This window comes from Nipponia nippon, unplaced genomic scaffold, assembly GCF_047370975.1.
Source record: "Nipponia nippon isolate SJK-2023a ecotype South Korea unplaced genomic scaffold, ASM4737097v1 scaffold_14, whole genome shotgun sequence".
Taxonomy (NCBI): Eukaryota; Metazoa; Chordata; class Aves; order Pelecaniformes; family Threskiornithidae; genus Nipponia; species Nipponia nippon.
Window position 1 is genome coordinate 5290876 of NW_028262330.1, and position 12704 is coordinate 5303579.

Consider the following 12704-nt stretch of genomic DNA (forward strand, 5'->3'; position numbering starts at 1 on the left):
GCATCGCCCAGCTCGTCAGTCCCATCACCAGGGAGCAGCTCAGGCCATGCCGGTAACGGATCCCCGCGGACACGTGCCCTGTGGAGCCGAGTGACCGCTCATGCAGGACAAAGCGTGGCATTCCTGACTGAAATTCAAGTGGTACCCCTGAGAAATTTGCAATTTGATTTTCCATTTAAAAACAAAAAATAAAGCAGGAAAACCGCCCAGCCCCTGCCTGCCTGACCAAACTGCTCCCCCAGCACAGAGCCCCGGCAGCCACCCAGTGCCGCCCGTGTGCGTTCGCAAGCTGCGGGGAAGCTGCGGTTTCGCCCAAGGGGAGCTCGGCACATCACTTTTTGCAAATGCTGGTAATGGGCTGGGCGCCCGAGCGCCATGTTTCAGACAAACAGGGCTGTTCCACTGGCAGATGACTTCGCTGTGCTCATGATTTCTATTTTCTAGCCCCTTCATCTGTCTTCACTGAGTTAATTGGCACACAAGTGTGGGAAGGACAGTCTCGGCCCCAACACACCTGTGCAGGGACCATCTTCCCCAATTAGGTGTTGGGATTAACGACTCGTGCCCTCAGAGCATAGCTCATAGCACATATTCCTGAGTGCTTCCAAGGACGCAGGATCAGTGCTGTCAGCAAGGGGCCTGTGATCCGGAGGGTGCTGAGCAGGGACATGGTGGCCCCAGAGCAGCCACGGCCCCTCGGGCACATCTGCTCGTAGGATAAGCGCCTGGGGTGCTGCTGGTACAAGATCAACTGCATCAGCCTTTTTAACTGGCGATCGACAGTGTCCCCAGGCAGGGTGGCCAAAGGTGATGTTCTTTATCTGTGCCTCATGCTCCTCAGATATCGAATATCAAAATGTGCCTGAGACACTCCTGATATTAAATATTCCTCCAAGATTAGAGCAGTGCTTCCTTCTCTCTAGCCTCTTCCTTCCCAGCGGAGCCAATGAACACGATAACTTATCAGGACCTTCCCTTGTGCTGTTAGCAATGGCATGGGGACTTATTCACGCACCTCAGAACAACATGCTGAATATTTTGGTGTTTCCCTGAGCTTGGTAAGTGATAACATCTTTATCATAGGAGTCCTTGAAACCCTCAGTGCCTGGCAGGCCCCCCTGTCCTTGCTGAAAGGGCAATATCAGACCCAGGGCAGCAAACCCTGATAACAAAATAGTTCCTTGAGTGAACTGCAGTGCTAGGGCTGGCAGAGCGGGTTGCCCGGCCAGCAGCTCCTCTCCCAGTGCTCTCCGCTCTCCAGACACACAGCAGCTACTGGAACGGACAGATGGGACCCCAGCAGAACGACCACTCTGCTCCAGCCTGGCCAAACCCAGGGCACCCAGATGCACCGGTCACACCAGCAGCATCCGGCTTCACGGCGCCCAGCAAAGAGCTCTGGCTCCCAGCAGACCGCACGCCTCTTCCCCCAGCAGGCTGTGACCCCTGCTCCGTGCAGAGGGATCTCCCCGAGCGCTGCCGTCAGACCAAAACCCACCCCATGCCCTCTGTTAGCAGCAGGAGGGGTTGGCTCAGGGCTGAGAGAGGGCTCCATCCCACCGCAGCTTGGCCTTGTTTCCCCTGTCCGCAAACAAAGCGCCCAAGGCTGCGCTCCTGGCTTGTGCCAGCCATGAGGTCCCTGGTGGGATCGCTCAAATCTCTCGCATGTCCTTGCACGATTATCCCATGTCACACCTGGCAAACACAAGCACAGGGGAAGAGTCGACTGAGATGTCGATGTACCCTGCAGTCCAGATGGGAATACTCGGGGATGCTCAGGTCTACAAAGAGACCGTCATGGGCCAGGAAGGATGAAGCGTGGCATGCGCGTGAGACTCATCTGCCCAGCCCACCCTTGGGGGAGAAATGCCAAGGAATGACCCCAGGCAGGGCTGGGGAAACCAGTGGAGATGGCTCTGCTCGGGGAGGGAGGGGGATGGTTGGGCAATTAGGAAGCAAAGCACCAAGGAATAAATCTGGAACCTGAGCAGAGGGAGATCACAAAGGTTAAGAGAGTTCGGACGCTGGTGAACGAAGGCAACCTCTGTTACACAAGTCTACAAAAGCCTTAAACTCAGCTTTGCTGAGAAATGAGTCAGCAGCAATGATTAAACCCCAGAGAAGTCATAAAAACAGCAGATACTGATCAAATGGGATGCTGATACAGCGAAGCTCAGCAGCACACGAGCGGATGAGGGTCACCCATGGCGAGCAGCAGAGCCCGAGCAGCAGGAGCTGGGCTGATGGGACACGGGGGCTTCAGAGCCAGGTTCACCCTCTGGAGCATCTCTGGGGGTTGCTGGCATGGCCAGGATCCAGGAAAGAGCCTCCTTCCCCAGCATGTAGCTCCACAAAGCCACACTCGAGGACCTTGGGTAAATCCAGGCTCCTTTCTGAGCCTCTGAGCACCCCTCTCGAGGTGGATGAGTGGCCCTGGGAGGGGGGTGAGTTGCCTTTTGAAGCTGAACTGCTGACCAAAGAGCAAGGGCACCAAAAGCCAGGAGTGTGGAAAGGCCACAGGGGAAGAGTCGACAGATGTCGATGCACCCTGCGGTCCAGATGCAACAGCAATAGGCTGCAGGGCGCCAGCCCGGGGTGCAGGAGGGCGGCTGGGGCACGGGGTGGTGGGAGGCAGGTTTTGCATGGGTGGCCTGCAGAAGGCAGCTTCCTGCTACACGAGCAATTCTTCGCATTCGTGAGTACTAAAATAGCACCTGACGCCACTGATGGAGGGGGCAGATTTGGTGTTTGACCCAGAAGGAAATCTAAGCTAATCTACTCCAATTAGACCAAAACCAAAGAAGCTCATTCTGATACAAAGTGCTGGCCATGCACCTCATCAGCAACTGCAAGATTAGATAAAAGCTGAACTTAGTCCCATCCCACTTGTATTAATGTGAGCTCTCTGGATGTCTAGGCTATTCCCGTTCAAGGACATGAAGATGTTCGCTTCACTGGGGTTTGTATTTGCTGCTCTCTCTTTAGCAAGATGCATCCCCGTGCAGCAGGTATCCAGCCGCAACAAAGTCCTCCTGGTGTCCTTTGATGGCTTTCGGTGGAACTACGACCAGGACGTGGACACCCCCAACCTCGACGCTATGGCTGCGGAGGGGGTGAAGGCACGGTACATGACTCCCGCCTTTATCACCATCACCAGCCCGTGCCACTTCACGCTGCTGACCGGTGAGTCCCCACCAGCCCCGAGCCCGACGGAGCAGCACAGGGTGCAGGCTGGGGAAGGGCAAGTTCAAGGCTTAGGCATCAGCGAAGGAAACTAAGTCAAGCAGCCATCCAGCCTCAGCAGCAGGCAAAGCTTTAGAATAGCTGTATTTTGGAAATAACAGCGAGAGACAAGGCAATAGTTGCAGAAAGGGATAGAACTGAACCTGTATTTATCAAAGGTAAATAGCACCAGATGTCGTAGGAATTATGCAGCCACCACCTAGACCACGGTAGGAATTACGCAGAGGACACCCCAACAGGGCTCATCCCTAAATTCCGCTTTAATAACATCACATCAACTCTTTTGTATATATTTATTCCTAAGGCATGCTATCTGCAGCTCGAGCTGGGTGCCTGTCGGTTGTTACTGGATTTATAGTCTCTATCAGCCGCCTGATTTCCCGATGGCACTTCTGCTCATCCAACCCTCTTCGTGGAGTCTGGGGTCTCCTCTTCTCCTGGTTCGCTCTCACAGCTGTAGTTAAAGTTTACTTATACTTCCCTATATCTACCGGAGTCACAAAACAAAGATTAAAGTACAGTTCCTCCAGCCTAAGGCTTCATTTACTTTAGCCACTAGTGTTGAGCTCTGGCACAAATTAGTCTCTCACCACGGTGTCCTCCCTTTGTTTTTATTAGCATACCTGCATTATTTATATTCTATAGGTGCCAAATATCAATAGCCTCTAATCTGTGTACATATTTGAGTACAACACATGCTACAACACCGCGAACACAAATATAATTACAAAGGCACAAATACAAAATAATATTCCAGACAATATTCTCCTAATCCAGATTCCCCAGCCAGCGAGAGACAAGGCAATAGCTGCAGAAAGGGGTAATAATAATAATAATAAATACCTGTATTTATCAAAGGTAAATAGTACCAGACCAACCCAACAGCCTCCTTTGATAAGACAAATGATTTTTTAGACAAGGGAGATGGACTAAATTTAATCTTTCTGGACTTCAGTAATGTATTTGATACAGTGCCGCACGGGAAATCATTAGTTAAGATGAAGATGAAGATTAGTACAAAAGCTCTAACGTGGGGAAGTAACGGGCTACAGGGAAGAGGACGGCAGGTGATGCTGAGAGGAGATTGTCAAGCTGGAGGGAGGGCAACAGGGGAATTCCTGATGAATCGATTTTGGAGCCAATCTTATTTAAGATTTTCATTAATAACCTCGGCATAAAAGAGTGGAACATGCTAATGAAATCTGCTGATGAGAAAAGGCAGGGAGGCATTGTCAATACCAGGGAGGATGGGGATATTGTGCAGAAGGAACTGTGCAGCCTTCAGGACCAGAATAATGAAAATAGCATGAAATGTAATAGTACAAAGTGCAAGTCTTTCATTTCTAATGGGAATTTTTGCTGCGTGCTGACCTCACCGGTTGTAAACAAGAGAGAAAGCGAAACACCAAAGCGATGAGTTAAATGCAGGGTAACGGTGAACCCCGCCTGTGCCAAGGCGGGCAGGAGCAGGGCAGGCAGCACCGGCAGCTCCAGGGGCGCGGGTGCCTGGGCTCGGGGTCCGGGTGAGACCCCCCTGGGATCAACCCACCCGCGTGAGGAGCAGGCATCCCCCAGCATCTCATTCCCTGCCCTGGGAACTCCACTTTGTACGAGGAAGGGGGAGGAAGGAGGCAAAGCAGAGGCAAAGGGAGAGCTGGGTCGGGGGACGAGAGGCAGAAGCTCCTTGCTGACCCATTGCCCAGCGCAGGGGCGAGACCCCCCTCCAGCCTGGCTCACCCCCGCCTCCTCCATCTCTCCTGACAGGGAAATACCTGGAGAACCACGGGGTGATTCACAACATGTGGTTCAACACCAGCACGGGTGTGAAGCTGCCCTACCACACCACGCAAGGCATGGATAGCTGGTGGGACAATGGCAGCCTGCCCATCTGGATCACCGCTCAGAGACAGGCAAGTGCGGCAGCCTCCTCTCACACAGACCCTGCACAGACGGATCCTGCCTGCAATCATGTAGTAAAAGCTACAGGCAAGCCACGATCTCTAGTGGCCATGAGCTAACATCCTCACTGCAAATGACAGGCTAATTAGACTGGCAAAAAAATGAAATCCCCAGACACTGGCAGGAATAATTATGATCATTCTATTAAAAATAGCAAAAAATAATAGATGCATTTCAGCTTTATTAAGACATTAATAAAACAGGTTATCCTTTTCCTGTTTAAAGAAACCTCAGCCAGTTCCTTAGGGAGCATCACGAGCCCAGGAATTTCACATACTCCGAGACATAAACCTGATTTCCACAGCCTCACCCAATGCCGCGGGGCAGCAGCATCAGGGGCTGGTCCCCTCTTCACTGGGGACCGCAGCGAGGCTTTCCTAGATCCCAGTAGGCTTTGAATCTGGCTTTGAGACAGGACCTGAGACCTGGCCCAAGACACGTACCTTTGCCTGTATTTACCTGCCAAATTGGCCCCATTGACTTCAGGGTGAGTGCTTATATGATGGGAGTAAAACACACCTTAATGTCTTGATGGTCAAGAGCCGGAGCGTCCATGCAAGGTACAAATGGGTCACTGTTTCCAAAATTATAACTAGTGTTACTAACGCAGTGAGAAACCCAACGTGCAGTAGTTCTGGGAAGGGCAGTGCCTTCAATTAATCACTTTTAATTGGCAATGAGCAAGAAAACCTCATTAGAGGCCGAGGTAGACATTAGGGGGCTGAATGAACTAACCGCATTAGTAGGTGGTTGCACTGACAGATGGAGAGATGCTGCAGAGCGAGTTCAGGTGACTTTATGCAATATCTCCACTAACAGGGTTTAAAGACAGGCTCTATCTATTTCCCTGGAGGAAAAGCGAAATATCAAGGGGAAGAAGTGAATATGAAGTTGGTGGAGCCGCCCTTGTTCAACTACAGCAATGAAACCAACTGGAGAGAGAACATTGACACCGTCATGAAATGGTTCACGGTGAACAACCTCGACTTCATCGCCCTCTACTTCGGTGAGCCGGACTCAGCAGGACACAAGTTCGGCCCTGAATCCACGCAGAGGAAAAACATGATCAAGCAGGTGGACAGAACCATCGGTTACTTGAGGCAGCGTATCCAGGAAAGTGGCCTGGAATCAAACCTCAACCTCATCATCACGTCTGACCACGGCATGGAGACTGTCATAAAGACCAACGAGATTTACATGAAGGAAGTACAGAACTTCACATTCAAAGACATCCAGTTCGAACTCTTAGATTACGGACCAAATGGACTTCTGGTGCCAAAAGAAGGAAAATTAGAGCATGTGTATTCAGTCCTAAAAAATGCCCACCCAAAGTTACACGTGTACAAGAAAGCAGACTTTCCAAAGAGATTCCACTACGCCAACCATTCCCGGATCACCCCGCTCCTGTTGTACAGCGATCCGGGATACGTGATCCACGGGGTAAGACATATGCACAGAGATATCTTACTGTCTTTTGGGGATCTGCCTCTTGCCTCCTCTCCTTCCATAGCACCCCTTGATAAAAAGCGTGTTGATTGGTCTCCCTACAAACAGATGGAAATTCCAGCTCTCCCAGACCTTCCTGCTGTTCAGAAAATAAAAGGTCCAGAAGTCTTAGAGCAGGACTTGCATGAACACAGAATGTCAGTTGCAGGATTCTCTCCTAGCCTGGCATTAAGGGAAGGCCCAAAGCCGAGGCCGGCAGGCAGCTTCCCATGGTGAAGCTCCTCAGCACAACAAAATTTGGATGCGCTGACATTTAGGGAGGGAACCTGCAAAGCGTAATTGCTTGAGAGCTGTGTCTAGGCAGCACCCTCCAGCTTCTGCAAAGTTTAACATTATTAGATCTACTTCAAAAACTCAAAGAAACCAAACAGACTGTTAAACCCTGTGGCTGCAGGACATGGCACGCGAGAGCCACATGTGGGAGAGGCGGAGGCACGCAGCAGCGCTGCTGCTTCGGTCCCTGCCGCCTCCCCGAGGCCAAGCTTTGGGGGGCTGAAGGCTTTGGGCGCTCACATCCTCTCTCCCTTTCAGAGACTCAAGGTCCAGGCCAACAAGGGGGAACACGGTTTTGACAACGAGGCCATGAACATGAAAACCATCTTCCGCGCCGTGGGACCGGACTTCAGGCAGGGGCTGCTGGTTGAGCCCTTCGAAAGCGTCAATGTCTATGCCCTCCTCTGCGAGCTGCTGGGCATCACCCCTGAGCCCCACGACGGCTCCCTGGAGGCCATGAAGCCCATGCTGCGTGAGTCTGGGGGCACCGGAGGCACTGGGGGCACCGGGAGCACCGTGGGCACCGGGGCCACGGGGAGCATCAGGAGCACCGGGAACACTGTGGGCACCGGGAGCACGGGGAGCACCGGGAACATTGTGGGCACCGGGAGCACCAGGGGCACCGGGAGCACCGGGAACACTGTGGGCACCGGGAGCACCAGGGGCACCGGGAGCACGGGGAGCACCGGGAACCCTGCGGGCACCGGGAGCACGGGGAGCACCGGGGGCACTGGGAGCACGGGGAGCACCGGGAACCCTGCGGGCACCGGGAGCACGGGGAGCACCGGGAACACCGGGAGCACCGGGATTCCCGCGGGAACAGCGACACCTGGCGGCAGCCGCCCGCCGCCCCCCCCTCCCCCCCCGCTCCCGCCACCGCCCGGCGGCTCGGGGGCACCGGCGGGGACCGGGCATCGGCTCCGGCCCCATGGCCGCACGCCGAGCCGCTGTGCTCCCCCGCAGCGCGCAGCCTGCAGCCCCCCGGCCCCCGGGAACCGGGAAGGCTTCGCTTTAAATTTGTAGAAACGTCCCCGACCCCAAGGCAAAGCCTCGGACAGCCCTCAGCACTCAGCAGCAGGAGATGCGCAGGGCGCTGAGGCCAGCGCAGCATCAGCCGGGGCCGGCAGAGCGGGGAGCACCCGACGGGGTGCTGCTCACCTGGGCAGGGGCCGGGCACCAGGCTAACGCTGAACTCCTTCTCTAGGCGTTGCAGGTTCCAGTGCTCCTCGCCCTCCTGCCAAGAAGCTGCCGGTGATGCTGGGAATTGCTCTTGTTCTGGGATGCTGGGGAGGAATATACTAAACCCCACCACCACCAGAGGTAACCGACTCTAAGGATACCTGGAAAACCCCTGGAAGTGCTCTTGTCCAGGCAGGCACATGCCCCGTTTGTTCTTGGTCTCTCAGTTTTTTATCCATCTGTGAAACCCCGTGTCGCCCACCAGCCGCTCCCTGCGGGGCACAGCAGACCATTTGCACCTCAAGCAGAAGGACACTGGATTTTTACTGCCCGGGTCAGCATTGACAACACCCAGGGCATTTGCTGGGCTAGAAAGAAGGGCTGGACATCTCTCCAGCCTCCTGCCTGCCATTGCCTAACCGTCCCTCTGCTCCCCGGCCTCTGTGGGCGGCTGGGTCTGGGCAGGACAGCAGTTACGTGAGCATCACGAATGCTTCATTGCTTGTGGCTCTGTGTGTGGCTGCAAGAGAAATAAGGACATAAGTTTGATGCTTGCCTTCACTGTGCGTATGTGCCTGGAGACCCATCAGGACAAGTAATTCTCAATCTAATTTCCTGGCACTTCCAGCATGGCGCACCCCCAGCCGATATCCGCGGGCTGCGTATACATGAAATAACTAACAGCAGGGCTGTGCTTTCCTGTCTTGGCAGCCTCCGAGTTCCAGGCAGCTCTACCAGAAATGTGTGGAGAGATGAGGAAGGACATGTCTCATGAAGACAACCAGTCCTGGTGTCAGAGAACTGTACAGAGTTCCCAAAACCTCCCCAAATTACTGATCCACGTTCCTCCAGAACTGAGTCCTGGGGAGGAGGTATCTCTCCCAAGCTTTGGGGTGCACGCCGGGATGCACCGCTGTGGGAGGTGGCACTGATGTACAGTCTGACCTTGACAAGGTTACCCCAACTTCCCTGTCTGCTCGAGACAGAACAACTCCAACTCAGTTCGGACCGGGGACAGTTAATACCTGTTGAGCATCTAAAGCAATTAAAAGCGTATCGAAGTTCTGAGTGCACTGGGAGCCTCCTGTATGTAGTGCTGGGCTCTGGCACAGGGTGGACAGCCCTGACACACTGAGACAGGGAGGCCCAGCTCGTTTCTGCTGGCCTCAGGGCTCAGCTGGCTGCAGCAGCGGTGTTGGGAGAACCAGCTCTGCGCTGGCAAAGGCAGCCACCCAGCCCAGGAGCCTCAGAGGGATCCTAAAGCCAATCAGTGTTTCCAGCCCCTGCCCTGAGAGCCCTGGGTGTCCTGAGCACCGTTCTACTTGTCTGACTGACATTTTCTGTCCCTTATGCTCGTCACAAAAATGGGAAATACCACCTACACGCGCCCCCCCCCCCCCCCCCCCCGAGCTCAAAACCCATAGGGAGAATGGGTCCCGGCTGTGCTACTCCATAGCAGCACTCAGGAGACTTAACCCATCTGCAGCCCTGAGTCAGCTCCTGGGAGCTCTGGGAGGGGGACATTAATCCTTGATGTATTCTGGAGAGACAGAGGATGTGGCAGTGACATGGCCAAGACCCCCCAGTTCAAATCAAACACCCAGCCCCGCGGTTCCCGAGCCCAGGGCCATGCAGAGCCTGTGCCGGCTTGTGCCACCCGTCTGGTACCCCCTCCACAGCGGGGCTGATGCACCCTGGATGCGAAAGACCCTCATACGAAGCCAAATTTCTCTCTGCAGGAAACAGCCCAGGACCCCTCGGCCGGGCTGGGGCTTAGGGGACAGGGAGCAGGGCACCCCCCCATCCTGCAGCCCTGGTCCCGGCCCTTCCAGCGGGGCGTTAGCCTGGCAGCTGCCCCAGACCCCATCCCAGATGCTGAAGTGCCTCTCCCCAACCCTGTGCCTCATCTCAGGGGCTCGATAAACATCTGTTGCCATAGAGACTTGCTCGCGCTGCCTTCCCTGCATCACCCAACGAGATGAAACAGGAGACGCACGCTCCACTCAGAAAAACAGGAAGAAAATGTTTGGCTTGAAACCGTGCTGGGGGTGGGGGTCAGGCCGGCAGCACGCAGCGCAAACAGCCCGGCACCAAACAACGGGGAGGCTCCGAAAGGGGAGCTGCACGGGCCAGTACTGCAAATATTATTTAAAATAATATTAATAATAATAGTGCATAGCAACTTTCCCAGTGATCCGCCTGGCGACCTTGGGACTTTCCGCACAGGTCAGCACAACTATGCCCGTTTTACGGACAGAGGCAGCCAGGTTGGTTGTGAAGCTGGTATCCCTGAGATCCCGGCAGTCAGAGCCTGCAGAGCTCATAACCCAACACCGCCAGGCTCTGCACGGCCCCGTGCCGGGGGTCCCCAGGGTGCCCGGCAGTCGACTGCGGCTGGTACAGAGGAGGATGCTCCGAGGGCTGGTCCCAGCCTGGTTCCCAGACCCATGCAGGCAACGTGGAGTTTATAGTGACCAACCTCCTGATGGGAATCCTTACCTAACAGCTGAATTTTGCCTCAGCTGTGAACGGGAACTTGGCTCCCGATGCAACAGGCAGTGTTTCAGTGAGACGGGGCTCTGTCAAAAGAATCCCTCATGAGGTCGATACTTCTCTGGCTGAAGACTGAACCCTGCCATAGCCCTGGTAGGATGACTTCCACTGCCCCTGAAATCATTCAGTTTGCCATTAGATGTACCCTAGAGCAGCTATTTTCACTCGGAACAGGGGGAAAGAAAAAAGAAAGCATGGAACACGGTACTTCTCTAGTCCAGCTGTATTTATAGCACAGAGCATCCTCCGAACTCTGTGTCTCTGAGCACTGCAGGGACCGGGAGGACTCCCCTCCCTGGCCAGAGACCCGGCCCTGCTTCCCCACCCTCCCCCCCAGGCCCTCTCCCTGTGCCCCCACAGACCCTCTCCCCTCGCCCCGGCCCAGCTGCTGCTCCCCTGGGCGGCCCGGCCCGGTGGCCCGGTGGCCCGGTGGCCCGGTGGCCCGGTGGCCCGGTGCAGTACCGGCAGCCGGCGGGCGGTGGCTCCCGAACCGCGCTCACCGCCCCACGCCCCCCCGGAGCGCCCGGCAGGGGAGGGGGCGCAGCTCACGGTAAAGCCCCGTCCAGGAGCATCCCCTTGGCTGTTAAACTCGCCGTGCCCGGAGTTACCGGCCGCTCGCCCAGCTCCGGTAGCCTCCCCGGGCCAATAAACTCCCACCGGGTCTCGGTGTGAAAGGCCTCGGTGGCTTCCACGGGGAGGAATCGCCTCATCGGTGCTGCTGCTCGGTGATAATCCAAAGCTGGAGCTCTCAGCAGCGCAAGCCTGGGCCAGCGCAGCCCACCTCTGGCAGCCGCTGAGCCCGGGGTGCTCCCCAGCACGCAGCACCCAGTGCAGCTCTGGCTGCAGCAGAACACGCGGGGCTGCTCCAAGCGATGCCCTGGAGATGCACGTCACTCACTTAAATCTTCCAGTCCTTTCCTCCCCGCTGACCGCACAGCCCCGCAATGAGGGATGCTTCGAAGTCCCAGGCTGGACGGGGGAGGCAGATCCTTCCCCCCGTGGGTGGGAGGGGGTTTAACCCCACAGGCACGCAGAGCTTCAACAGCCTAAACCGGCTGCTGACCCCCTGCTCCCCAGCCCACACCGGTCTCCAGCCCAGCCTCTCCCCAGGCAAACCCTGGAATCTAGAAGACACTGCCAAATTTTGCACATCCTCCTTTGAGTCCTTCCCAGCCCTTCCCGTTGCATCTCACACCTTGTGCGCTTTCACCACGGGACATTTCCACCAAACATTTACCCGATGGACAAAGCCCTGCCTGGCCTCGCTGGCAAACCCGGCACTGGTTTGTGCTGGTGGATGCAGTCGCTGCCTGATGCGCAGCTGGGCTGAGCCAAGATCCCTGCTCCGCTGAGTGCTGCATCTCCCCCCGCCCTCCCGTCCCCAAGTAATTCATTCCCCACCGCCCCCCTCCCCGGGGCTGGGGGTCACGCAGCAGGGAGAGCCCTGCTGTGTATTGCATCCCAATTTGCTATGCATTTCCACACCATTTGCTTCCCTTTCTTTTTCCTGCACTAGAAAGATGCTTGCTACCCAGGGGTCCCAACTGCTCCAAGATGGTAGCATAACAACAAACATATACATACACGTATTTATTTATGGCATATAACACAGTTTGCAGGAAAACTGCTGCCTCTTGAAATGCCTGGTCTGGGGATGGCACGTGCCCCTACAATTCCTGCACCCAGCCACGGGGCCCGGACACGACGTGCTCGCTGGTCATCCCATCCTGCAAGCTGCACAGTTCCATACCCGGCTGCACTCAGCTGCGGTGCCCAAATGATATGCAGATCTCTGTGCTTCAATTGGCTGACGCCTTGGGAAAACAACCACCATTTGCCCACAACAAACATGGCTACCATGGCCCAGCCGCTCCCCGGGCTGGCCCCAGCTTCATCCTCTGAAGTCAGGAATATTACTCGCACTTGGCACCCCCTCAGAAAACCCCGTCACTGTTAACCCAGACCCAGGAAAGCCCTGAGCCCGCAGCACC

The 12704-nt window shown here is 55.7% G+C and overlaps 2 protein-coding genes across 2 annotated transcripts in view; one reads left to right on the forward strand and one right to left on the reverse strand.

Moving 5' to 3' along the window:
- RBFOX3 (RNA binding fox-1 homolog 3) overlaps positions 1-12704 on the reverse strand; it is a 190410-nt gene that overhangs the window by 174782 nt on the left and 2924 nt on the right. The window lies entirely within an intron of this gene.
- Positions 2937-9092, forward strand: ENPP7 (ectonucleotide pyrophosphatase/phosphodiesterase 7). Its single transcript, XM_087750935.1, has 6 exons — positions 2937-3183; positions 5008-5153; positions 6022-6642; positions 7240-7453; positions 8186-8301; positions 8872-9092. The coding sequence occupies exons 1-5, from the start codon at positions 2937-2939 to the stop codon at positions 8281-8283; spliced, it is 1326 nt and encodes a 441-aa protein (XP_087607061.1). The 3' UTR covers positions 8284-8301; positions 8872-9092.

What these genes read in the sequence shown, in the direction of transcription:
- ENPP7 (XM_087750935.1), top strand. Translation starts at nt 2,937, where the DNA reads ATGAAGATGTTCGCTTCACTGGGGTTTGTATTTGCTGCTCTCTCTTTA. An exon ending in GGATCACCGCTCAGAGACAG is followed by an intron (nt 5,154 to 6,021) that starts GCAAGTGCGGCA and finishes CTCCACTAACAG; the next exon opens with GGTTTAAAGACAGGCTCTAT. An exon ending in GGCCATGAAGCCCATGCTGC is followed by an intron (nt 7,454 to 8,185) that starts GTGAGTCTGGGG and finishes CTCCTTCTCTAG; the next exon opens with GCGTTGCAGGTTCCAGTGCT.